Genomic DNA, 26,177 nt, shown 5'->3' with positions numbered 1-26,177 from the left:
AACCTAGGCCATTCTGTGATTCTATGATAAATGGAATTGCATATTGTAAATATTTATGCTGAGATTTGTACCCCAAACAGATCTGGGACTGCCTTTCTCTGGAGCCAGTTGTTTAGTCATTGCCTGATATAAAACAGGGCCCTTTTCAAGTGAAGTTGTCTGCTGCTGAGGGTGACAGAGATTGTTAAATTCCCCTGGATTATTAAAGGGAAAGGTGGTACAGCCACATGAGAGTCATGTGAGAATATGAGAACATATGCTGGGGTGGTCCAAATGTGTGCTGCCATTCAGAGGGGCCCATACAGGCTGGAGAGTTGGGTAGGAAGAAATTAAATAAATTACAACAAAGGCGAGTGTAGAGTCTTCCATCTGAGTAGGAACAACCCCAGGTACCAGTACAGGTTGGGGACTGAGCTGTTGGAGAGCAGCACAGGGGAAAGGCACCTGGGGGTGCTGCTGGATGGAAGGATGACCATGAGCCAGCAATGTGCCCTTGTGGCCAAGAAGGCCAATGGCATCCTGGGGTGCATTAGAAGGGGGGTGGTTAGTAGGTTGAGAGAGGTTCTCCTCCCCATCTACTCTGCCCTGGTGAGGCCACATCTGGAATATTGTGTCCAGTTCTGGGCCCCTCAGTTCCAGAAGGACAGGGAACTGCTTGAAAGAGTCCAGTGCAGAGTGACCAAGATGATTGAGGGAGTGGAACATCTCCCTTGTGAGGAAAGGCTGAGGGAGCTGGGTCTGTTCAGCTTGGAGAAGAGGAGAATGAGGGGTGACCTCATTAATGTTTATAAATATGTAAGGGGTGAGTGCCAGGAGGATGGAGTCAAAATTGCCTCAGGGGTGACTAATGACAGGACAAGGGACAACAGTTATGCAGTGGAGCATAGGAGTTTCTGTATATGCATAAGGAAAAGGTGACAGAGCACTGACAAGGCTGCCCAGGGAGGTTGTGGAGTCTCCTCTGGACACATTCCTGTGTGACCTGCTGGAGGTGACCCTGCCCTGGCAGGGGGCTCGGACTTCATGATCTTTCAAGGTCCCTTCCAACCCTTAACTTTCTATGATTCTATGAAATACCCCTTTTCCTCCATGCTGAATTCCCAATCTTTTCTTTCTTTGTTATCTGTATCTCTTTTCTGGATGACCCTAGACCTCATTTCAAGCCTTGTGCCTTCTGGCTGTTCATGTCTCTTTCTCCATGTGTTTGTTTCCTTCCTCCTACCCATCATACTTTTTCAAGTTCTATTTCTATTTCAGACACTTGTCAACACAGACTTCTGTGGGAAACATAGTTTCAGTGAAGGCAAAGTAGAGTGAAAAAGTGGAATCGTGTCTTGTTTGAGATAATTTGAACCTAATGTACAGATTACCAGATGGCCAGAGTAGGTGTCTCTCTTATTAAATAAAGATGTTTCTCAATTAAAGCAGCACAAAAAATCAGACTTATAAAAGCATAAAGTACTTGGAATATTGAAATATTTTATAGCATCAGCTGGTCCACTCCTCACCTTCTTTTCAAAACCTTTAGATTTGGTTCATGAAATTCTAGCTACTATAGAGAATGTAGTTGAAAAGTCTATATAAACTGAAAAGCAGTTTTTGACCACTGCATCTGCTGGTGACAATGTTTTTAGTTCTAGCATTTATATGGTTGGTTTTTTATAGAAGAAAGACTTCTAAAATTGGTACCTGGTATCAGTAAATGACAGATACGTTTTTTGCTTCAAAATATGTATCTTTTTCATAGGGTTTAAGGCTTAATTTTTATAAGGAGCTTTGATACAGCTACTGCAAAAGGAAAATTGTTTCTTGGATTTTTTTTTCTTTTACTCCCTAACCACTTTCTTTTAGAGAGTTTATAGGTACAGTATAAGCCTTTTTTAGATAAGAAACAACAGCAATAGAGCAGCTTTTGGAAATTATAACTTTTAAAAATTAAAAAAAAGAATTGATTAGTTATGTTCAGGGCCAGTATTAAGCTCTTTAAAAGAATTGTTTTGGTTTTTTCTTGATATAACTAAGTAGTCCAAATTTGGTCTGCATTAACAAACCAGTGTTCTCATTACAAAACTGAAAAGTAACCCCAGAATGGTTGAGGTGGGAGGTCAAGGATGATACCTCTCAAGTTCATCTAATCCAGACTCACAGCTCACAGCAGGACCAACTGGAGCAAATTGCTCAGGACTGTGTCCAGCCAGGTCTTGAATACTTCCAAGGATGGAGCCCCCACAACCTGTCCAAACAATCTGTTCCAGTGTTTGGTTATCCCTAAAGTCAGAATGTATGTTTTCCTCTGTACTGTTTGGTACATGGGGGTTTTCTACCCCTGATGCAGGACTTGGCATTTCTCATTCATGATATTCCTGTTGGCCCATTTCTCTCACCTGTTGTTCTCTGAGTGGTCACGCAGCCATCTGGTGTATCAGCTTGTCCTTCTAGTTCTGTGTCAGAGATGACTCTTTTGATAGTGTAATTTCAGTACTTACAGCTCAAGAAGAGGAGCTGTTCATATGGTGGATTATGCTTAAAAAATGCAGTCTTTCAGCTAGTTCTGTCACATTACAGTGTAGATAGTTTAGAGTCTTCAGAGCTGTAAGTCATGGTCCATCTTATATTTCAGTTGATTAGTATGTACTTTACTGCTGTTTTTTTGTCTTTAGTCAATACCCTTCAATAATTTTAGATCAAATGGAATAAGGCAACATGTGAGGCCAGCCACTAGGAAGCCTGGCAGTGGTTGCAGTGTGATTGTGCAAATTGCACAGCATTTTCCCTGGTGCCTTCATTGCTAATGATTCAGGGAGGCATAGGGTGTGAAGGGCTGGGAAACAGAAGTCTCAGGTGGTGCTTCTTAGCAATGACTTCTGGCAAAGATGTATACTGTAAGCCACAGTGGTATAGATAGTGATTTGGTAGTATAGACATGCAGCAAATTTAACCTGGGCAATATCCAGGGGCAGAGGGGGAGGATAGACTGAGAGCAATAACATCTTAAGCTGCTTCAGCCACATCTGCCAACATTCATCTCTGATGTGCAAGTCCCATGTTCTTGACACTGGATTGATCAGGCTCATTTTATATCCAGGCAGCTTAAATGCATTCCCTTAACACTTCTGATGGTTCCTAGGTTTGTCTTACTGAAACGCAGTGTAGCAGAAACACCAGGCTCCAAGCTTTGACATTTCTAGATGCTTCTTAGCTATTTATTTCTTATCTCAGTGTTGTTAAATCACAAAAAATGCCAGGTAAACTCCTTGTGTTTCCAAAGGAAAGAAATGGAAATGCATCTCTTAGGGTTGCATAGCTTGGGTTATTGATGTGACACTGGTGTGGCTGTCAGAGGTTAGAAATCTGCAGCACAAGTCAGAATACTGAGATTTGATGTTTATATCCAGTAAGCGCATTCTCAGAGTCTCTTTCAAATCCAACTCTTTCATTAGATACAGGCTCTAGCAATAAAAAAGGATAGTTTCATGGACTCCCTTGCATCAAAGAAAGAGGTATTTTGTTACAGTAGTAATAATTTTTTTTCTCTAAGACTTAGTGATTATCCTTCAACCTTCTGAGACCTTCTTCCCCCCCTACCACTTACAAGCCCTGTATTTATAGACATAGTGCACAAAAGCAGAGTGCTACATGCAGTGTTGCTCTTATTATTGCACTATACTGTTTCTTCACTGAACAGATTTTATCAGGAGAGTGAGATCCTCAGGCATCTTAAAGTGTTGTAGGAGTTTTTCTTGGACCAGTGCCGACATTTAAAATGTATGCGATGAAAATGGAAAAGTATTTTGGTGGCTGGCTTGATTTTCTATTAAAGCTGGCAGCTGGCAGCAATACTTTCAGTTTGACTTAGAAGGATAAAGGTTCCTTTATGAAGCTTTGGAGTATAAAGGTACTTTGGAGTGCCTATAGAGTATGAACACCCTGTCAGGCAAAGGTATGATATGTTAGTTACATAGACAAGTTTGAGGCTTTCACCTTTCCTCAGCAACAGCTTTATGTTGTTCCATGCTGACATTTTACCTACATGGTAAACCTACATGGTTAAACGTTAAAACCTGTGTTTACCAGATGTAACTACCTGGTATTAATGCACCATGTTACCAGTTTTACTGAACATTAAACATAAGGGCAGCAAACTCCCCTAGACACAGTTAGACAAAGCTTTTAAAAAATAATTAATTCTCCGCCAAAAGTCAGTTGAGCTCATGTTTCCATGTGTAGACTACTTGAGACTACTTTGATTTTCTAGATAGGTGTTGGAGAAATTTGCCTTTTTTTCTTAAAAGAATTTTATTTGAAAACCAAACATGCTGAGAAACTGAAATGACCATTTAGAGCACTATGATTTCTGTATCCATGTCTGAATAGTTGTTGCTGTTTGTGGAAAAAGTTGCATAAAATGCCTTTGAAGTTCATAGAGGTCCCTTTAATCATAAGGATATGTTTATTGAGTGTTTTAGTTTGTACTCTGCTATTTTCCATACTTTACCATGTTTACAGTTCTTCAGTTGAAATGTTATCTCTATTTTTCTGGTGTCAGAATTCTTGTTACTTTTACCATCTCAATATACTTTACCCTTAAATATTTTATTTGGGATTATTACAGCAAACGTGATGCTTTTGAGCATTACTCTTTTTGATGTTAAAGTTATAAAAGCATGTTGATATTCTTCTTTAACTGCACTTACATAAATCAGTTAAATGCAAAAAGGCTTCAGTGGTCACTGTGATTGAGATTTACTAGCTTCTAATGTACTGGGATTTTATGACTGATACTGATCATAATATAGCAGGCTGTGGATATCCATTGCAAAGACAAATTTCCTAGAAGAGAGGAAAAAATCTTGCAGGGAGCTTGTTTTGTCATCTTTCAAATAATAAGTCTTGCAATACTAATTTTCAAGTGACATTTCTATACTTGTGACATTCATAAAAATGAAAAGTTTTAACAGCTTTATTTAATTGGGACTGTGTATGTGTTCTTGCTGGTAGAAGTATGAATATAACTTCAGTGTGGTGCTAGGAGTGCATTGCAAATACACATTAAAGAAATGTAGTCAAATGTTGCCTTTTGGTTGTTTTAGTGCACTGTTTATCAAGTTCCATATGAGTGAGATCTGTAGTGTGTGCTCAGTAGCAAAATGCCAAGCAATTTTTCTACAAAAATTCTAAACCAGCTTTTAATACAACTTTTTTACTTTGTGCTCATCAACAGAGGTAGTATTCCAAGTGTTACTTAATTTCTAAAATTAAAGGAGGGTAATAAAGGTGTTTTTCTGTGTTCACTTCAAAAACTACAGCTTCTTTTTAGCAATAGAACTTGTGTTGGGAGACACAGAAGTGTCTGCAGGGGCTTTTCTAAGAGAATGTAAGCTGCGGGTGCAAGGCTGCTCCAGTCCTGGGAACAGAAGAGAGCCGCTACGCAGGCACTGCAGTGGGTGCATCATGCCCAGGCTGCTGTGCCCACATCAGGCATGGCTGAGCACTGCTGAGTTCCTACCTGCACCTTGGCCAAGGAGAGGCAGAGCAAATCTGCCTGCCAAAGACTACTGACTCCAGTAGGCTCCAGGCTCCAAGAAGAATTTGTGAATATAATGCACAAAGGCCGAGTTTTAAGCACAGATTGAACCAATAAATCTTTACCATGATCTGGATGTCAGCTTACTTTTTGGCCATTGTTCTTTATTTAGCTGACTGGGATGATACCAAGCTCTGCTTTAAATTCTGTATGAGCATTTCTAACAGTGTTCAGGGATCCTAATTGTGAAATGTTGACCCTTAAAAAAGTACTTTCTAATGTGGGGATCGTATTTCTGCACTTCAGTTCATATAGTCCTTATTTTTTTCCCAGGTTCATGTAATCATCCTTTTTCAAAAGACGTAGGCTAATATTTTGCACCATGTAGATGCAGAGGGTTGAAAAATGCTAGATGAACCTATTACTTTGTTATATTGAGTAGAGAGACATTCAGAGCTCCCTCTTCAGCCTGTCTGCACATTGATTCAGCAATTAGTTGTTTTTTTTTTGGCATCTTGGATGTCAAGGAACACCTCAGTCTGAGCTGAGGCTACTTTAGAGACAGGATCTCTCGTAGTCAAACTGTACTTACTGGAAAGTATCTTCATGTGTCTTCCTGTAATAGCAGGAGATTCTGAAAAACTTTGTGGGTCTGGCAACAGGTAACATTTGCAATATTTACAGGATAAGCCTAAAGCACAAAGGCAGCTAGGCAGATAGTTTTCCATTTGTGAAAATTCTGTTGTGTTCATTATTACTATTCCTGCTGACCTGTGCTGGGCCTGGTTACCTCTTAGAGAAAGGTCCTGTCTACATGATTTTATTATACCAATAGAAATAATACATCTATATAATAAAATCACCATATTTTATACTAACACATTTTTTTCCTGCCATCCCCATATGCCTTAGAGTTGGACTGCTCCATCCATGTATTGAGTAGTTGATTAGTTCTTACTTTGTTTTAAAATGTGTAGAGTTTGAAGGTGTGCACATTTGATGGCTCGGGAGCTCTGGGGAGGACATGCTGGTCATAGATCTTGTGTGCATGAGTGACATAGGGAAGAATGCTTAGAGTAGAGAATATTGAAAGATTTACTGCTGAAAGTCCTGCTTGTTTGTAAAATTAGTCAGCTCTTATACATTGCAGAATAGAGGGTGTATATATACTAATTATCAGAACCTATGAACTTCATTACTTCATGTTAGCCTTTATTTTAACAGTTGATGTAATTCAAGAACAAAAGAACTGAAAGTACTTCCCATGGTACTGATTGCATTTGAGTACTCTCTTTGTAAGAAGACACTGAGGTACAAAACTGAATTTGTGACCAAAAATGTTGATTTTTAGAATTACTGTAAAAGTTTCAGAAACAATATCCACTCAAGAAAAGCTGGAAATAATTATTTCTGTTTTTTTCTTTAAAAAAATGAACAAATGAAGACTCGAATACCTGTACTAAAATAAGCTTTGTGTAAAGGGAGAGGAAAGTTGCAAGCATTAGTTTTTATATATTGGAACTACACTGAATCTGTCCTTCATCTGTTAGGTTCAGAAAGACATTCTGGCTTCATCTCTAACATGGATACTTGTATTCTGTAATCTTCTGATGTGATCTTTTTGCTATCTGACAATACTTAGGTGATACTGTCTGTTGCCCTATTGTCCTTTTGGAGGGGGGGGGGTCTTGTGAAGACATTTTAGTATTTAGGAACAGGTGACTGTAATTCGCTTTTTTGTAGCTGGTTCTCTCTTCCTGCTCATTATTCTGCATTTGGCTGTTTACTACATGCTTACTTCAAATCCAGAGTGTTAGTTATTTGTAAACCACATTGAAATTCCTCAGAAGTCTATTTGTTAGTCTTTTTTTCATATGCTTACCATCTTGTCTACGAGAAGCCATTTTCACATCTTTTAGACCCTAAAGTTTTATTTGTGCTTAACAGCACAAATGACCTGAAATTATTACCAGTTTGGGATTAAGTAGTGCACAAGAGTTGATGCACAAACAGGAGGGGATTGTATCAGGAAGCAGCATCGTAATACTAACCACCAAAACCTGACTTGTTAGTGTTGGCTAGAATTTTGTTTGTTGCTTAAGAACAAAGGAACATCTGAGATATTGAAGTTCACTGTTTTTTAAGGTAAAACAATTATTTGAAAAGGAATTCAGGAATCTCTCATTATAATAAAATCAGCATGGAAGCAGTCAGGCAAAAATGAATAAATGAATGCTGGGAGATTGTAATTTTGCTTTATGTAAACAAGTGTTGTCTTAATAAAACTGCACAAGTGAAGCCATTAGGTGAAAGAAAATTATTTGTATCATAAAAGTCAAAACGTGCCAAAAAGACGCCTTTTTTTTTTTTTTTTTTTTTTTTTAATGCAAATAGGTTGTGTGCTGTGTAGGAACAGACTTGGTAAATGTTTTGTTTTGCCAAAGTATAATGTGAGTGCTTAAGTAGGGCATGATCATTGCAGAGTCTGAAAAGTTTCTTTATATCCACCTTCCTGAGTGAAGGTGCTAAGGAAATATTTAACAGGTATTTATTCTGTGCATGTGCTGGAGTGAGGTTGTTCAGGAGACTGAGGAGAGGTCAAACAGTAGGTGCTGGCATTGAAACGTCTATAAGGGGCTTCCCTTGAAGGGGTAGGCAGTGTTAAGGGAAAAGCTACAAGGGATTTAGAAGTGAAGTAGCTGAGCTATTGACTAAAATATGCAGACCTGAAGAAGATGCTGTTCTGGAGAACAGTGGGTTAAGCAGTGTGCTCATCTTGTTAGGCTGCTGTTGGAGTGCACAGATGAAAGAAAACTGAGGCGGTGATTCTGGGAGTGTGATTTTGGTAATCGTCCCTACCAATAAAACTGATTGCAACAGTAAATTTTAAGGTGGTTGTAAAACGACTATATGACTATATTTGATAGAGTAAACAGTGTAGATAGTAAACGAAATTTCTTTAAGCCTCTCTCAGCAGAATAACAGTTAAAAAAGTGTACCACTGAATTAATTATCCTCCCTTGGATTCCTAGAGAAAATCCCCTGTTGAGAAAAGGTCATTAAAAAAAAACCCACAACACAAACTCAAAGTAATTTTGAGCATAAGTGAAATCTATGTGATTAAAAAAAAGGAAATAATGTAGGGATAAGTGCTTTGAGTTTATTAGAAAAGCCGACTTAATATTTGGGGGAGGGAGGGAAGAGTGTGTTGCTTTGTCTAGTTGTCTCCTTAAAGACTGTTGCCAAATGCTCTTTTCTGTACTCTTAAAAATGTATCTTTTCCCTATGGGCAGTCCTTCTGAAAGGAGAATTAGTGAAACATTATCACAAGACTTGAAATTTAACACTTGAGCTGTTTATTTCTGCTGAAGTGAAACCTGCCTGATTTCTTTCTATCTCTTTGTTTCACCTGGTGCATCCAGTTAACAGGAGTGGTGTTAAAAATCCAGTGCCCATCACAGTTGAGAGTCCATCACTTGCCTTTTATAGTTCTTTTTGCTTGGCATGCGAAGAGGAAGAGTAAGAGAGCAACTTTTTGAGAAAAGAAAGTGGCAGGAGACCAGGAGAGATTAGGTGTTTCCCAAGGGACCCTAATATAATGAAAGTTTAAGATGACAAAAAGAGGATGGCCTTGGGCTGAACACTCTGGAAAAGGATCTGAGTAGTGGCCAGCATGTACACAAGCATAGGTGTCACAGTTTACCACTGGGTTTCATGAGGAGGGGTGCAAAATAAATTCAGAGGCTGAAGTGACGGATATCCTGTTGCTTAGTGGACTCACTGTAGAAGCCTGGGGCAAAAGCAAACTTCTGCTGATTTTTCTGAAGGTGCTGCTCCCTGGCAATTAAGAGTTGCTTTGTGTGAAGTTAATTAGTGAATCTCTGGTTTGGGAACTCTGCAATGGAAAGGCAAAGAGCCTAGATCTATTGGAGGGGAAGTACTTTGCAGAGGAAGAAGCTGGATTAGGTTTGTGTTTTATTCTTAAAAACAAAACCAACAAAAGTGATTCTTGTTTTATTGAGACATTTCTTTGTCTGTAAGCATAGGACTAGGACTTTTTTCTGCTTGAAGGCAAAATTGTTCAGCTGCTCTAAAGGCACACTGCTTCTGGCTAATCAACTTCACTGGAGTAAAAGTTTTAAGAATAAAATTTGGAATGTTGTGATTTCACAAGCTAAACCCTACAAAGAGTAAGACATTCTGACTTGTTTCAAAAGGCAAACAGAGAAATCTGCAGATGGAAAGCAGAATTATCCGTGAGTAAAAAATACAGGAAAGTTTTATAGTTACTGGGACAGAAAACGTATGAGAAAGTTGGTACCACTTGTTATAATGCTTTTATTACTGAAGTCATTAATGTGATTCTGTTTGTCTTATAGACAAAGAACAAGGTGATTAGCAAATGAAACAGAAAGGAAAGATGTAAAAGTCATTAAGAAAAGAAAAAGGTACTTTACTTCTTACATAACATATAATTAACCTATGAAATTCACTGCCAAGCTATACTATTGAGGTCAAAAGTAGAACAGAATTTTAAAAATATTAGAAATACATTTGCATAATGAGAAAATACACAATTCTATTGTAGGATTTTCTGTAGGTTTAAAAAGAAAGATCTCTGGGAGTTTTGCCAGCTAGTACCTGGTTGTGAAAGACTGGGGTAGAGAATTGCTTGAGAAACAGGCTGTATAATTATCTGGCATTACTTGCACTTAAGCATAATGTAATCCTGACTTAACTTACTTTTTATTCCTCTTGGACAGCTCATCTCTCTCTTGGCTATAAAATGAGCTTGGGGAGTTGAGCCTCAGCAAGCATGAGTTAGGCTTTGTGAGTAATCAGCCCCTTCCCAGGGTGTTGGGTGTTGACAGTCATTGTGCTCTGTTTTTGTAATAATTTGCAGTATGAAAGCGTTTGATTGTATGCACTGATTTTTAAGGAAGTCTGGGTATCTCTGTTTTGAATCAGGACTGGGTCATGTAAGTCCCAGTGCTTCAACTGATGCCTTCTGCAGGCACACTTTTAAAATGTTTTGTTCATTTGCTTTTGTGGATTAATTAATTCTGATAGATTTGATATGTGGAGTATAATATAACCCACAGTTCCTTATATTTGTGTTAAATGTGATTTTTATTTGGGGAGAGAGGGCATTAAATTTGTTGTTCAGGATAACTATAATCTCTTGAGACTTAAAACCTTGTTAATTCTCATACAGCTAATCCTCAAATAATCATTCAAATAGAGTGACTCCACAATAAAAATAACAGCTTAGGTGCAAATGATTGTAATTTATTCTTTTTTGGCCTGTATGTGTACCTAAAATCCAAATTTATAGCTAGAAAAACTGTTCAAAAGCTTTTCATTGTCCTCAAACAGACAGCCTCCCAATTAAGAACAAAAGTACAAGTATTTTTAAAAGTACTGAAGCTAAGAGTTCTAGAAAACTCTGAAGTTTGTAAGGGGAAAACTATAGCCAAGAATAAAAAAGGAGAAACACAAAACCCACTAATGCTTAATGACTGCACAGAGCTATTAGAATAGTCGATAGAGGCAAGAGAGTTAAGTAAATATTTTTCTTTTCTTTCCTTGGGAAAAAGGCAGATACGATGTTCACATCAGAGGATATATGATAATGCACTCAGTTTTCACAATAATCAAAGATAAGGTTAAACGGTAGTTAAATTCAGCATTTTTAAGTCAGACAATATCCACGATCTCAGTAAGAGTGGGCCAGAGAATTGTTTTTCATTCGTGGTGATTTGGTTTTGGTTTGTTTTTTTTTCTAATTCTTGGGAATCAGAAGTAGTTCCAGAAGATTTGAAAAGTGCTATGGAACTGCTTTCTGAGAAATAAACGTATTCTTCTCAGTCTGACACGGGGCTTGACTGAAATAAAATCATTGAGGTGATTAATTTGATAAATGTGCAGGATAGTAATTAATAATAATGACTCCTGTTTTTTTGAAAGCAAGTTTTATCATGTTAACTTTAATATTCTTGATGTAGTTGAGAGTTTATATAATAAACTACAATTAAAATTAATATGGCTTTAACTTGCATATGTTTTTAGTAAACAAGGGTGACACAAAGTCAATTTAGTACCTCCGAAGTGTGTAGCAACTACCTGTTAAGTTTCATGTTACTGTAAATGTTTCAGTAATGTCACTTTGAGGTAAATTTTTGGTCTTGGTTCGTTCAGTTTTTGATAGTGATAATAGGGCTCTGTCAGGGGAGTCGCTAAGGTCAGGGCAGCTGGAGTTCATCTTCCCATGAGGCAGAGGTGTCCCAGCTGCCTAAGGAGCTGCCGGGTTATTCATGCAGTGAAAATAGTAACCTCAAGGGAAGAAGCATAGGCACATGAAGGCATCATCTCAGACTAAGCCATCAGTCTCCATTTGTCAAGAAATCCTTAGATAACATTGAATTGTTTATGTTAATATTTGCTAGATAATGAGCAGACAGGTGATTATGGCAAAGCAAACTGAGTCACAACACTGCTTACTGTGTTCTGGCACAGCCAAAGGGGAAGTCGTTCTCAAGGACTGAAGAGTGTAAACTGTTATAAGACAGTGTGGAATGTATCCTAGAAAGCAGTATAATTGGGAAAAAAAAAAAAAGGGTGTTTTAATGAATCCGGTGATTAATTATTCCAGATATCCCATAATTACATGAAACCCAGGCACCTATTTCATCCTCAGTGGTTGGTGTCATTCATCAGCAGAGCAGTTTGAGTTTGGTCTTCAAGCACTTGCATGAGATGCTGTTTCTTTTAGACATCAAGCAAATTACAGTGTACTCTGAGAGCTGCAGCTTTGACTCAGGATGCTGCTGCACATCAGAATGCACCTCAGCCCCCACCTTTCTGAGCCTGACAGTTGCTCCTGCCTTCTCTTCCCACTCTGCAGGAATGAAGGTGTTCTTCTGCCTGCACAGTCTTATGAAAAGCCAGTTCATAGAAAGTCAATTTAACTGAGTGAAGCTTATCCTTTTTCTCATTTCTCCATCATGGCTTTGTAGGTGTCTCCTGGGGGCACACAGTTTCTTTCTGGGACCTTAAGTTGTGCCAGGGGAAGTTTAGGTTAGATAGTAGAAAGAATTTCTTTATGGAGAGGGTGATCAGGCATTGGAATGGGCTGGCCAGTGAAGTGGTAGATTCTCCGTCCCTGGAGATATTTAAAAAGAGACTGGATGTGGCACTCAGTGCCATGGTCTAGCAACCGCAACAGTGGTTCAAGGGTTGGACTTGATGATCTTTGAGGTCCCTTCCAACCCAGCCAATTCTATGGTTCTATGATTCTAAATCAGGCTCTTTTTTTCCCTCAAGCATTTAATCTTTTGCTGATAGGAAATCTTCTGATAAAAAATACACGGTTGGAACAGAGATGTGTGAGATCATCCTCATAGTTGATGTGGTCAAAATGAGTCTTTCACTTTCCATTGCACTGGCCATAGTTTTTTATTTCCAGAGGTGGAGAGGATGGCACCACTTTATTTCAGGTGTTGGTAGCAGATCTCTTTAGTACTTCTGTGGTGTTTTTAATAATATTCATTGCTCTCTTTTGCACTCTATCAATTACAGCATTATTCTTTAATATCTCTCTTGTACTGTTATTAAGTTATTTTGATTCATGGACAAAAATAGATGATAGAGTGAAACTGGTCTGTTAAAGACAACCGTAAATATTCTGCCCATCTGTTTTCTGTGCTACTTGTATTACAAGCACTTTACTGTCTCAGCTTCTGCTTTTCTTTGGCCTCTTTCCTCTTGGAATTTCCAGACATGGTTTTAGTAACTAGCAGGAAACTGGTGTACATTGGGTAGTATCATCTTCAAGTGCTGGGTTTATGAGTTACCTCTGTTCAGCTGATCTTTTACTCTGTACAGTCTGCTTGCTTCAGTATCTCATTTGCCTATTCAGACCTGTAATTTCCCTAAAAGTACAGGGGTTTCTCCTTTCTCTATTGTGCCCCTTCCCTGAAGGCCCTTATTGAACTTTACTTTGGTGATGATCTGGTTGTGACTACAGTAGCTGAAGCTATGACAGTTCTAAGCAATGTCCCTTTTTTCTTCGGGTTCAGTCTTTCTCTTCCTTGCTTCATAATTTTTGGAAATGTTTATTGATTCAACTGTTTATTGATTCAAACTGAATTCTGTCATAGTTCTCTTTGATTTTTAATACCATGCATTTGCTGTTCCTTTTTCAGATTGGCAATGTAAATATTACCGTTACTTCTAACATCTGTTCTTCAGATTATGGTTAAGCTTTTTCTGGATGGTCTGAATTTCAGATTCATGTAACCATGGATTTCGTTGGGCAGTGGTGATTTTATACTGTGATATTGTTTTGTATGGTGGTTTGTTTCTTTATTTAGGGAGGGAGATGAGGAGGGGACAACAGGATCTTTGCAAGAATTGTATCAAGCATTAAGCATTAAGAGATTTTAGCCAAGCTGGATGATGCCTAATCAAAACTTCTGCTCTGTTCTTTCATTTACTTTGAAGTTGCAATCTATTCTGCCATTAGACTTACCTAGCACAAAGAATAAGCTGTGTGTGGTATTTTGGCAGGCATGATTTGGAGATAGTTTTTAAATTTCTCTCTTGTCTGTATTGATCTGATCTTCTGTCAGAGGAGAGTAATGTATGAGTTAGCAAGCTGGCATAAATTCTGGACTGAATGACTTGACCTGTTTTGTCAGGGTGAGCACCATTTTCTCAGGGTTCTTGTCTCTACTGCAGCCTGGGGTAGGTGAGATGTTTGCTCATTGTCTTTAAAGTGTTTATCATAACAGTCAGGCTGATCTGATCTCAAGCACCAAGTCCATCCTCCTCCTGGTTTGTGGTAGCTTCATTTTAAGCAGTGCTCTCACGTGCCAGCATCCAGCTCTATGATGTTTCTCAGGATCAGTTTCTGTGTTTTAGAGACAGCTTCTGTTGCTAGGAATTTTACCTAGTATTAGTCAGTTCTGTTTTCTGCTGAAGACTGTTGTTACCTGAACAACTTTTTTGTAACTGGTGAGTTTTGTGAAGTTACATGACTCAGTTATGCATTAGGAATATGCCATTTGGTGAGCTGTTGAGAGACCAGCTAATGAATGAAGTTGGAAGAAAGATTTAAATAGCGTATAGTTTGAAGAATTTTGAAGTCGTTGAGTCATTTTTAACAAAAATTGCAGGGATAGTCTTGCTAATAAATACCTTCCCTGCTGATAGTGACTAGAAATGGCTCAAAGCTAGATTAGAGCTCCAATTGCAGATTTTTCATGTCATTCATTGTAGGAATAATGACAGACATACAGTAGGTTACCCACATGTGGAAATCTCCAGAGAAGGGCTGCTGGTCCAGGTTGTCAGTCAGGTACAGGTACAAGTGCTGACACAGCAACTGCTTCAGGGTGGGTCCTTTCCTCTATTGCTCAGACAAAGGGATTATGCAGCAGTGGCTCTTTCTGGCTTCAAAATGCATAAATTAGAGAAGGGTAATTGGTCGTTTAATTAAGTGTCATTAGTGTAGTAATTGTACTTGGGGCGTGTGACTAAGCAGTTTTTTGACTTGAGGTACTGCCATTTTCTGACGTGCTCTGCCCAGCAGTGTCAGACTGTGTGCGTAGCAGTACCTCAGCTACTGTGAATTGATCATCCTCGAGCCCGTGCTGATCTGAGGAGGTTCTTCTTTGTTTCTAGTTGAAATAGAGCTTCTTCCTCTGTTAAACTTTGTCAAATGAGTCATACTTGCTTCTGTTGAAAATGGCTGTATATTTTTAATACTGATGATATTGCTGATCTGGCAGGCAAAGTGGAAATTATTTTGAATATTATCAAATTACTACTGAGAATTCTTGATGATTTGCATACTGAGTTATGGTTTCTCCTTACACGTTGCTGTTTGCAATGTTTATTGGTTTTGCTTATTATATTTGTCAAGTATTGACAGAGGCAGCTCTTCTTTCCTTTTAGGAATCTGGGTAAAAATGGCTTATCTAACAGTAGTATTCTATTGGATAAATGCCCTCCTCCACGACCACCGCCTCCACCGTACCCTCCCTTGCCAAAGGACAAGCTGAATCCACCTACACCCAGTATTTATGTAAGTAAATCTTAACAGTAGAAATATGTTGCTGACTGTCTTTTTAGTTGTTTGGATATCTGAGTTATATAATGTAATTATTTTTAAAAATACACTATTCTCAGCTCAATTATAAGTACAGTTCTTTCCCAGCTAGTATGTAAGGAAAAATACTAACCTTAAAGAAAATCTTGAGACTTATGTTTGATTCTTAAAGTACTTGTTAATTAAGAACTTCAAGAGACAAGAGGAAAAACAGCTTCAGATTTTTTTTTAAGTACTCAAAATAGTAACAGAATAAACAAAACAGTTCATTAAATACAATGCACGACATTTCAAATATGTATGTAAATTTTTTGGAAGTGATAGGTATAAATGAGCAAGTAATTAAACCAAACTATTAGGTCCTAACAGTCTGCTTCAAAATACAGTTAAGAAAAAAATAATGAAAGTTGAGGTGATGTTAAGAACAAAATGTCTTCAGGAAAAAGTATGGTTTTATTGCATAGTATTTTCTTGTGCAACCATTAAAACTTCTCTGTTTTGAAAATAAAGTTTCATAATAGCTTTAGAAGAGTTTCAGCTAACTTCATTAGTAATAGAAGAATAAATTTCAGAATGAGCACTTTCTTGGTAACAGAAGAATAAGCTGCAGCTTGTCCATCCAGCTGGTGTGAAAACTTAAGTTAGCTTTGCTCAGCCCAACTTTGGGACCAGAAGCCGCTGGCACTTTGGTGTGGCACAAGCAGTCTGTCAGGGCTGGATTAAGTTGGAAGCAATCACGCTTCCAACTCTTCTCCAGATGTTGCATCTAAATTAATCTGCCTTGTTGAAAGTCTGTCACGCATTTGTTTAGTCCATGCAAAGCTGGAAAGTCACCACACTGCAGCACACTGTGTAGGTGTGACAGAATGGGTCCCAGTGTTTGGGAACTCTGTAGTCTGCTTGGTTTATTGAAAGAGATATCCAAGTTGCACAAAAGCCCAAGAAAATCAACTCAACCTTTATGGTCAAGGTGTGATGTACTCTGAGAGTAGTTGTATACTTTATCTGTAGAATTAGCTTTTTTTGACTTCTGTGAAGAATGTTAGTGTATTGTCTTGCTCTTCTGTAAATTAAAGAATGTGCAAGGCTACTGTCAGATGAAGAAATAAACTGCACAAAGCCTGAATTGCAGAAGCCAAACAACCTGGGAATAATTTATGACAAGAAATAAATGTTAGTAACAAATTAGTTTCAGGAGTGAACTTTTAATATGAAAGAGATTGCATGGTGTAGCTGTTTATTCCCCACAGTAAAGGGAAGTGGAACACATTTATGTCTTCTTTCTGTTGTTTTTCTTTTTTAATTATTCTTTCTTACATTACAAATAAGGAGACTTTAAGTTCATCTAGCATCTAATACTCCATTATAATTTTACAGTTGGAAAATAAACGAGATGCTTTCTTTCCACCTTTACATCAATTTTGTACAAATCCAAACAACCCTGTTACTGTAATACGTGGCCTTGCTGGAGCGCTTAAATTAGGTAAGTTTATTTTCTCCTGTATTTGTTTTTTTCCTTTGGAAAAAATGTGTGTGTGTGTGTGTTAAAAAGACATCTCTCGGTTCTTAAAAGTGGGTATTTTATTTTTATAATACTGTATTAGTCATATATAGTAAGTAATTAGGGTAATGTGTCATTTCTGAGTTTGCTACTGTTTCTAATCTTAGTCATTGTAATAAAATAAAAAAATCCAGCTGATTTTGTCAAGCACAGAGAGCAGCTGAGCTATGAATATGAGAGCTTGCAGACTGACTTTTTTTCTTATGAATACCATGGCTACATATCTTTGTGCTTAGATTTAATGATTGTAATTTATGTACAATATTTTGAACTCTGTAGATGGAAGAATTGTCATTGCTGGTAGGAGATGTGTTATATAATGGAAGTACATTCATGAAACTATAGTCTGAAAAATAATGCATTGGTAATAGATTTAAACACTGAAGATTTGTTCACACGAGTCATGTAAAAAATTTCTTAGAATATAGTCCATACAGTAGCTGCCAGGTTTTTTCTAAGGTTCTATTGTGTGCAGAAAAGCTTTCTGAGTGTTAATTTTTAACCTACAGGTAGGCTGTGTTATGAAGTCTAAGTGCAGGGGAGAAGAACAATGCTGTAGTTTAAACCTTTAGCTAATTTTTAAGTATTAATGTCTTCTTTTCTTGAATTTTAATTGTTACCATTAATTTTATTCCTATTTATTAGATTTAGGACTCTTCTCTACTAAGACATTGGTAGAAGCAAATAATGAACACATAGTAGAAGTGAGGACACAACTACTGCAGCCAGCAGATGAAAACTGGGACCCGACTGGAACAAAGAAAATCTGGCGTTGTGAAAGCAGTAGGTCTCATACAACAATTGCTAAATATGCACAGTACCAGGCCTCCTCATTTCAGGAGTCTTTAAGGGTAAGTCCATAGTCATTATTTAAGATGCAATTTACAAACTGTGTACATTTTCATTATCATGAAATGATAATGAAAAATCTCAGGTAGATTTCAAAAATCTGTTTTGAATAGTGGGTCAAGTGGAATATAGGGTGTTCCTCACAAATACTTGATAAAAAACTTATTTTTCTTAATGTAAAATTGCCAGTATATACTCTAAAAGGTTGATAACTTAAGCTTTCATACAATAATGTCAAAATTCATATTAAAATATTCAGAACTTAAGATCTTTTTTTAATTTGCTTCTAACTTCAGATACACTTTAAAATCAAATTTCTTTTTTTTTTTATAGCATCCTGAATTGACTTGAATGTGGCTTATTACAAGTTTACATTCATGCTTGTCTTTCAGCACAGCAGTTCAAAATATTAAAATAATTTGGGTTTTTTTTTCCAGAAGAGTCGCTGATGCTTTCTGCATTTGTTGTTGTTGGGTTCCAAACAGATAGTTTCTCTATAGTTCAGAAGTTGTTAAGCATATGAGACAGAGTAAAATGTTTGAAATGTTACTTTATTTGTGTTATTTTTAATACTTTTGCTGAAGTAGTGAGCACATCCTTGGGATTAGTTATGGGCCCTTCTCAGAGGTTTGTTATCTGCTGTTATAAAAAGATAAGGCTAAGGGGGAGCTAAGACTAAAAAGATATTCTTGACCCATTGTTGATTAGAAAATAGGGAAAGCACCAGCGTGGGAAATTGACTGTTGCAGTTTTAACTGCAGCTACACAGAAACAGCAATGGTTTCAGTAAGAAAGGAAAGTGATTTAAGTTTAAAGTCTGTGCATTAGAGAAAAGAAGAACTGAAGAAATGAATCAGTAGTTGAAGAAAAAAGAAGGGAATGTAGTTACAAGATTTTGAGCAAGACTGATACAGGAAAAGAAGTAAGGAATATAATAATATTGGGAAGTGATGAGCAAATAATCAAGAGCTTGCCTTAAATGGGATTTTTTCTTCTTAATGAATTTTCTACTTAATGAATTTGAGTAGAATATCAGCTGAAGATATCTGGTGCCCCTTGAACAGTTGTATCAGTATTATGTTCTTGTGCATCATTGCAGGGGGGCTGGAGAACATCATATATATAATGTTCCAGTGAAGTACGTGTTCAGTAATGCACATAAGCAGTCATATACCAGCTTGTCAGCAGGAAAGCTTCATCTTTGGTTTTGCACTAAGAAAGGAACTGCAGGATTTTCTGATTATTTTTTCCCCTCTGTTACAAATTGGTGTTGAAAACATAGCATATAAAATAATTTTTAGAATTACTGTTTTCATTTTCCCCTTGGAAATCAGAAAGATGTTTTAAGTGTGCCATAATACTGCTTTTGCTTGTCCTTAGGTGACTTTTCACAGTGTTCAAATGAAAGCCTTGTTTTTTCTATCTACAGACACAGTCCTCTCTCTTGGCTTGCCCTCAGTGATCTTTTTTTATTCCTCCAACAACTATTGCATTGCTTTTGTAGCATGTCTTGCAGTATTTGATAAATCCATCATCAATAGGTTCTTTTTTGTTTCTCTTTGTCTTTCATTCAAAGGATGAATAAGACTTTCTCAGGTACATAGAGCACTTTGAGATTTAACAACAATCCCATTCAAAGCCAGAGATCTTTGGATAGCCTCCAGGCAGATCTTTCCTCCATTTTGTCTTATTCTTTTTCCTTCTATGTCTGTATACTTGCCAAAATAGAAGTCTTTAGAACAGAATTTTGAGCCTGCTCTCCTAAAAAGATCAGCTTACATCATGTAATACTGCTTAGATTTTTTTCCACTAGTCATGGTCCTATCTGCTGCAGTGCTAAAATAGCATATGGCTATGAAAAATTCAAAAGATTTTATATAATGGAATTCATAAAATTAATTTTATAAATATTAGTCATCCTAGATTCATATCTGGAAACCTGCTTGACTTTGAAAGAAGGTATATGTTCTAGTCTCAGAATGCTGGCAGTATTCTGTAAGACTGGAGATTCTACATCACCAGCATAATGAAGCAAACCAACATACTCCGTTGCAGCTGTCATGTAGGCTGGAAGAAGTGTTTGTAGCATAGACATAGTCTCCTGTCCTGGCCTAAGCTTCACCAGATTTGTAGTCATGAAGGATTTTTTGCAATGGCTTTTGACTAGTAACTATTTTTTTAAAATACTATTGGGAAATCTTAGGTACAGATATTTGAAAGATAGTACCGGCATCTTCAAACAAATGTACTTATATCTGTGAGCATGTTATCACTTTCTACCTACATGTTTTATTTATGTTCTTACTTTTATTTATATATATATATATATATATGTGAACATTTCCACATTTGTATTTTTTTAGGAGGAAAATGAAAAGAAGAGTCACCACAAGGACCACTCAGATAATGAATCTACATCTTCTGATAAGTAAGTGTGGTATAATTGTAATAATTCTATAGCTGGTTTTATGTTTGTTTTTTTTAAATCATTCCCATTTTCACATTCCCCTGTTATATTTTTTTGTTTGCAGCTCTGGGAGGAGGAGAAGAGGACCTTTTAAAACAATCAAGTTTGGGACCAACATTGACCTGTCAGATGACAAAAAGTAAGTAGATGACAGTTTTTCCTGCTCACAGTGGTATTCTACAGTGTGATACTCCTGAAAAACCAATGCATTCTTCTCAGACATGAGACAGTCTGTTGATAAACCCAGTTCCAGTTGCACATCACATTTCCACAATTAAATTAGTTACCTAATGTCATCTTCTAACTGTTGCTAAGAGTCCTCACCCTAAAATGTCTTTTTAGGCTTTTTTTCCAGAATATCTTTTTTTCCAGAAATAAACATAAGCATCCATCAGAAACTGTTTTCTAGTCCTCCTTCTAATACTTTCCCCTTGTTTCATCCTGAGGCTTTAGATTGTTAGCTTACAACTTTAATTACTTCTGAACAATACCAAACTTTCAATCTTTATACAGAAATTGTCAGACTAAAAGTTTTTTCATTTTGTTTGTCTGGATTTTTGTTCCTTTTTTTGTTTTCCTTTTGTTCCTATCCTTACCTTTTCCATACCTCTTGCTTCTCTGTTCAGGATCAGGGTTCAAAGTAGTTAGTAAAGACCAGACCAATGCTTACATATTTATAAGCCGTGATGCCTCTGCCAGAGATGCCACACAAAAAAAGAAACTAAAAAACAAACAAAAAGAATAAAATGTATATTCCTTAGACTATGTATCTTTCTGTGAGTAGATGAAGGGAATCAGTAAAACATCAGAAGGTATTAGAAATAATCTGAAAGCATTTTTTTGTCCAGTAATAGTTTTTTATTTCATTCAGTTAGTCTGTATTTCCTTAAAAGATCAAGCATATCTTGGCTGTCAGTGCCACCAGCTTCAGGACAAAAATGCTGATCTGTATCGGTCATGAGAGGAGAGGAAAGGTTGTGGTGTTAGAAACTGGACCATAATGTCTGCCTAAGTTGCTGAAGTTTTTTGTGCTGTAGTCACTGAAAGATCGATGTGTGTACATAAGTATGTGATTAGAGATTGTTAGAAAATTTTAAATATTGATGTTGTTTTTTTATAAGGAAAATTCCGTTTGTAGATTTAAAAAATTTTGCTAATAGGCTGGCACTAATAGTAAACTATTTTGAGATTTTAAATTAACCTAAGCATAAATACCTCCAAGCTTTTAGGGAATCAGATTTTGATGATTTTAATAGTTGTTATAGGATCCCAGTTAGACACACAATTTGCTGATCTGCAGTCTCTTTTCTCTCAACTAGCCTGATTCATATTTGGAGATATTCTAAAATTAAAATTGTAACATAGATAACTGGGTAACATTACAGAGCTTCACACTTCAGTTTTTGTTTGAAGATCTGTGGTTTTCTTACTGCAAGTATTCAGTACTATTGTTTAAATTTCTGTAACTGTCAACTAAGGGTAATGCATTGTCTCAGCTTCCCTCTTAAGAGATGTTAAGTAATATAGAAGTAGACTGCCTAAGTCTCTTTTATCTCCTGTGCTACCAATTTTATGAAAATGTTTATGTTTCTCAAACTCTTCTAAGAGTTTTAAGGATTCACAGTTTGTCGATTTGCTATTTTGCTGCAGGTGGAAGTTGCAACTCCATGAACTGACAAAACTTCCTGCTTTTGTACGTGTGGTATCAGCAGGAAATCTTCTAAGCCATGTTGGTCATACCATCCTGGGCATGAACACAGTGCAGTTGTACATGAAGGTTCCAGGAAGCAGAACACCAGGTGAGTAGATCTCTGTGTGTGGAAAAAATCCAGGGTTTTACTGTCATTGATGTAACTGCACTGCAGATCTTCCATATCTTGCAGCATGCCTAAACATGATAAAATTGTACACATTCAGTATCATTTATATTCCTTTTTGTAACTAAATTCTGTGTGTACAAAGTACTCTGTTACCTTACAGTGGAAGTTTCTGGATTTCTGCAGCACCAAGCTCTTACATGCAATATACAGTTCTTTAAGGGGAAAAAGAGGATGGGTTTATATACTTGGACAGTATTTGTTTTTTACATGCCTTGCAAGTTTTTGTAGGCTTCCAGAGTAGGTCTTGTATAGACACAGAAACCACTATACTTTTACTTTTTAGATTACTTATTTTCTGAGCATAGGACTCAACCTTGCATAAAGAATAGAGCTGTTTTAGGGCACTGGACTGAGACTTAAGGAATCTGGAATAAATTTCAGGGGCTGTGTTATCTGAAGTACAACTTTAGATAATTCCATTAAGGGTTATGGCTAACTTTTCCAACTGTCAAAAGAAGATAAAACACTGGCATTTCCACATTGATTTTGAAAGCTCTTTGGGACAGATTTTCTTACTACTTGTCTGTTCAGTGCTTGAAGTCATGAAGTTTTGCTCCTGCCTGAGACCATCAAGACCTTTCATAAAACACAAAATCTAAGCTTTAGAATCTTGAAGCATTTTATTTCTACAAAAAGTGGACTGATGAAGTGTTGGTCAGATAAGCAAGATTGTCAGTTCCAAATTTTCATTTTCCACAAACCTAGCAAAAACAGAATTCTCCTGTCCCTGGGAGTTTAACTTCATTTCTTAACATAGTAAAGCACCTAAGTAGAGTGTGTAAGTATCATACAAAAATATTTACAGATACTTAAAACTACTGTATAGGAGTTTTTAGTAAGTATGTGTTTTCATGGAATTAGTTTGATAGATCAGCTTTACATAAAGTTCTTCTATTTTTCTCTAAATTTCAGGTCATCAAGAAAATAACAACTTTTGTTCAGTAAATATAAATATTGGTCCAGGTGACTGTGAATGGTTTGTTGTCCCTGAAAGCTACTGGGGTGTCATGAATGACTTCTGTGAAAAGTAAGCTGTTTGTCTCTGTTTTTATCTGGTTCTCTGCGCCTTTCTCAGACCTAGTGGGGGGAAATTTCTGAGGTTTTGTAAGAGAATGTTATTTTACACGTTTTCCATGTAATCAGAAAAGTAATTTAAAACCAAAATACAGAATCTAGAATCTATACAAAATGTGACATTGTACAGCGTAGAGAAACTTGGATTGCTTTTTGATGGCTTTGCTCTTAAAACTTAACATGGGAATGAAGCAAACACGAAAAGTGAGAGATTGGTAGTAGCAAATGCTCATCTAGGTTCAAGATTCAAATTTATACTACATTAAAGCATTAATGAGGTTCAGCAATTTAGTATAAGAATAGCCTGTCTGCTACCAATGTGTATTATGTATCATCAGTCCAGTTTTAGTAGCAGTAACATTTCCACATCAGAAAAACCATCATAGTTTTTGCTGCTTACCTGGCCACTCTATTGTGCATATTAAGGCTGACATCTACCATTACCAAATTACGATGTTTTTTTAATAGCTTCTAGGCCTATTGCAGTGGAGTTACAGAAGAAAGTTGGGGGGTAGGAGTTGGGGGTTTGTTTTGCTTTTTTATTAGGAGTCACAGAATGAAGGATTTTCCTGGTGGTGTATGCTGCTAATCTTTATTATTGAGTAGTGTGCATATTGTACACAAGCAATTACAGTCATTATAGTCATTATAGTCAATTTTTATTGCAGCATCTAGCATTCATCCCCCAGGAGGTGTTGCTTTGCATGCTTTGCATACACTTACGTGTTTGTAGCCTGCTGGAAAAGTTGAGGTACACTGACAGGTGGGAAAGTATTCAGCCAGCTCTAAGGCTGGCTTTCTGTGTTGTGTCTTGTGCCCAGTGGATGCCTTGAAACAAACAAAACGCATCCTTATGCACCCCTTCCCCACCAAAAAAACCCCAACAACAAGCAAACAAGCAAGAGGAGCAATTGCTTACCATAAACTTTGATAGTGTTCAAGAGGTAGCCTCTGGAGCTGATCATACAGGAGGCTTCTTTTTTTTGTTGTTTTCCTGTCCAGTTTAAACTGGACTCAACTGTTAAGTTTTCTTTAGAACTTATGCAGAGTTCTGCAAATTTATTTCAGTGTCATTGTAATCCCTTTTCTGCCTATGTACTGACAGCTGTTTTTTATTTAATCCACTTTGTAAAGATTACCCATCTCAAAATTGCTACTCCACTGATGCAGTGTCTGTGATGACAATGTGCCTTTTACCTCCATGACACTGTCCTCCTGAGAGTGGCAGAGAAAAGAAATCATGGTAACCTCATGAAATATCTAAAGGGCCTGACAGAGGCACTGAATTGTCTTTGAAAACAAGGAATTGCAAGTGGACTCTCACGTTGGTGAGATGTAATTGGTGTGAGGATGGGCAAGAAGTATTTTATTTTGCACACCCATAGTGGATGAGGTGTGGCTAAGGAAATCTGTATGGAGGTCTTTTTTCATGCCACTCAGGAGGGTCAGCATTTCTTGGCTGAATATGGCACAGACCTGTGCATCAAAGTTGAGATGATGCCAAGAGGTTGCTTGCTGTGTGGATGCACTTCACATACATACATTGACAGTGCAGATGTGTGGTTGGTGTTTCTCAAAACAGAAGGCATTCTTAAGAGCTGGCACAGTCTGTAAATAAAATCAGTCACTGGTTTAAAAAGCAGCATTGGGTGCCAGTGTCACTAGATTTGACCGAGTATTTCTCTACTTTTTCACTACTAAGATTCTGTAAATTTACAGGAAAATAGAACAGAAATGGAAGCCATAAGCTGACTTTACGTAGACAGACAGATGTATTGCTGAATATGAAATGTGGAATTAGGATCAGAAATTTTAAGAAACTTTACTTTTTACTGGTGCTCTTGGATCCCTGGTTAGATGCAGAAAGCTTGTGTCATGGTGATCAGTTTCTCCAGGTCATTTTGTTAAGTATCAACAACTACTATGTCTGCTGATAAATGTTGAAGACTTTATTTTTCCTATTGTTTCAGGAATAATATGAATTTCCTAATGGGATCTTGGTGGCCAAACTTGGAAGATTTGTATGAAGCCAATGTCCCAGTTTATAGGTTTATTCAAAGACCAGGGGATTTGGTGTGGATAAATGCTGGCACAGTACATTGGGTTCAGGCTATCGGTTGGTGCAACAACATTGCATGGAATGTTGGCCCTCTTACAGGTATGGTTGAATAGTGCCCCTAATGAATTGTGTCATTAGGTTATATTACACTGTATATGCCACAGAGCCTTCCATTTTTTACAAATTTCCCATTCTTTACTAGATTAAAAGCACAAATGCACTGCATTTTAAAATATTAGTAGTTGAAGCCTTAAATAACGCTGCTGGAATCAAAGGTAGCAAGAGTGCAGCCTTTGCACTCATCCATTTAATGGATGTGTGAAAAATACAATTTTGGAGCAAACATTAGGAGAATAAAATCTTTAGTTGAGTTTATACACTCTGTCTTGTAGGCCATTTCTCCAAAAACTCTTCCTCCAAAAAGATTTTCTACTTAGCAGACTGCACTATAGCTTGTGTACAAGTTGAGGACTTCTCCTGTCTACCTTTTTTGGTAATAACTGATAGCTAATTGCTGTTCAGAGAAAGCATCAGGAGGTGCAAGCAGTTGTAAAACTTTATTCATAGAAGAATACTATGTTTTTCAGACCTATCATTCTAGAAATTTTTAACTTTGAACCATGGTCTTGAAAAGTTTTTAGGTATTAGAATA

At 37.1% G+C, this 26,177-nt stretch overlaps 1 protein-coding gene across 9 annotated transcripts in view; it reads left to right on the top strand.

Annotated features, from left to right (window-relative positions):
• KDM6A (lysine demethylase 6A) overlaps positions 1-26,177 on the top strand; it is a 161,009-nt gene that overhangs the window by 122,965 nt on the left and 11,867 nt on the right. For all 9 annotated transcript variants that reach the window (XR_003988603.1, XM_030465758.1, XM_030465748.1 and 6 more), the window contains 8 exons: positions 15,482-15,611; positions 17,013-17,118; positions 17,842-18,047; positions 20,409-20,473; positions 20,577-20,651; positions 22,163-22,311; positions 23,305-23,419; positions 25,437-25,624. Coding sequence is in view for 8 of the 9 variants with exons in the window: in XM_030465758.1 (XP_030321618.1) it covers positions 15,482-15,611; positions 17,013-17,118; positions 17,842-18,047; positions 20,409-20,473; positions 20,577-20,651; positions 22,163-22,311; positions 23,305-23,419; positions 25,437-25,624 (1,034 nt within the window). In the remaining variant the exon portion in view is untranslated. The remainder of the gene's footprint in view (positions 1-15,481; positions 15,612-17,012; positions 17,119-17,841; positions 18,048-20,408; positions 20,474-20,576; positions 20,652-22,162; positions 22,312-23,304; positions 23,420-25,436; positions 25,625-26,177) is intronic.

The sequence above is a fragment of the Calypte anna genome, chromosome 1, assembly GCF_003957555.1.
Source record: "Calypte anna isolate BGI_N300 chromosome 1, bCalAnn1_v1.p, whole genome shotgun sequence".
Lineage (NCBI taxonomy): Eukaryota > Metazoa > Chordata > Aves > Apodiformes > Trochilidae > Calypte > Calypte anna.
The sequence above is the reverse complement of the archived record's forward strand: the minus strand, read 5'-3'. Positions and strand labels throughout refer to the sequence as shown.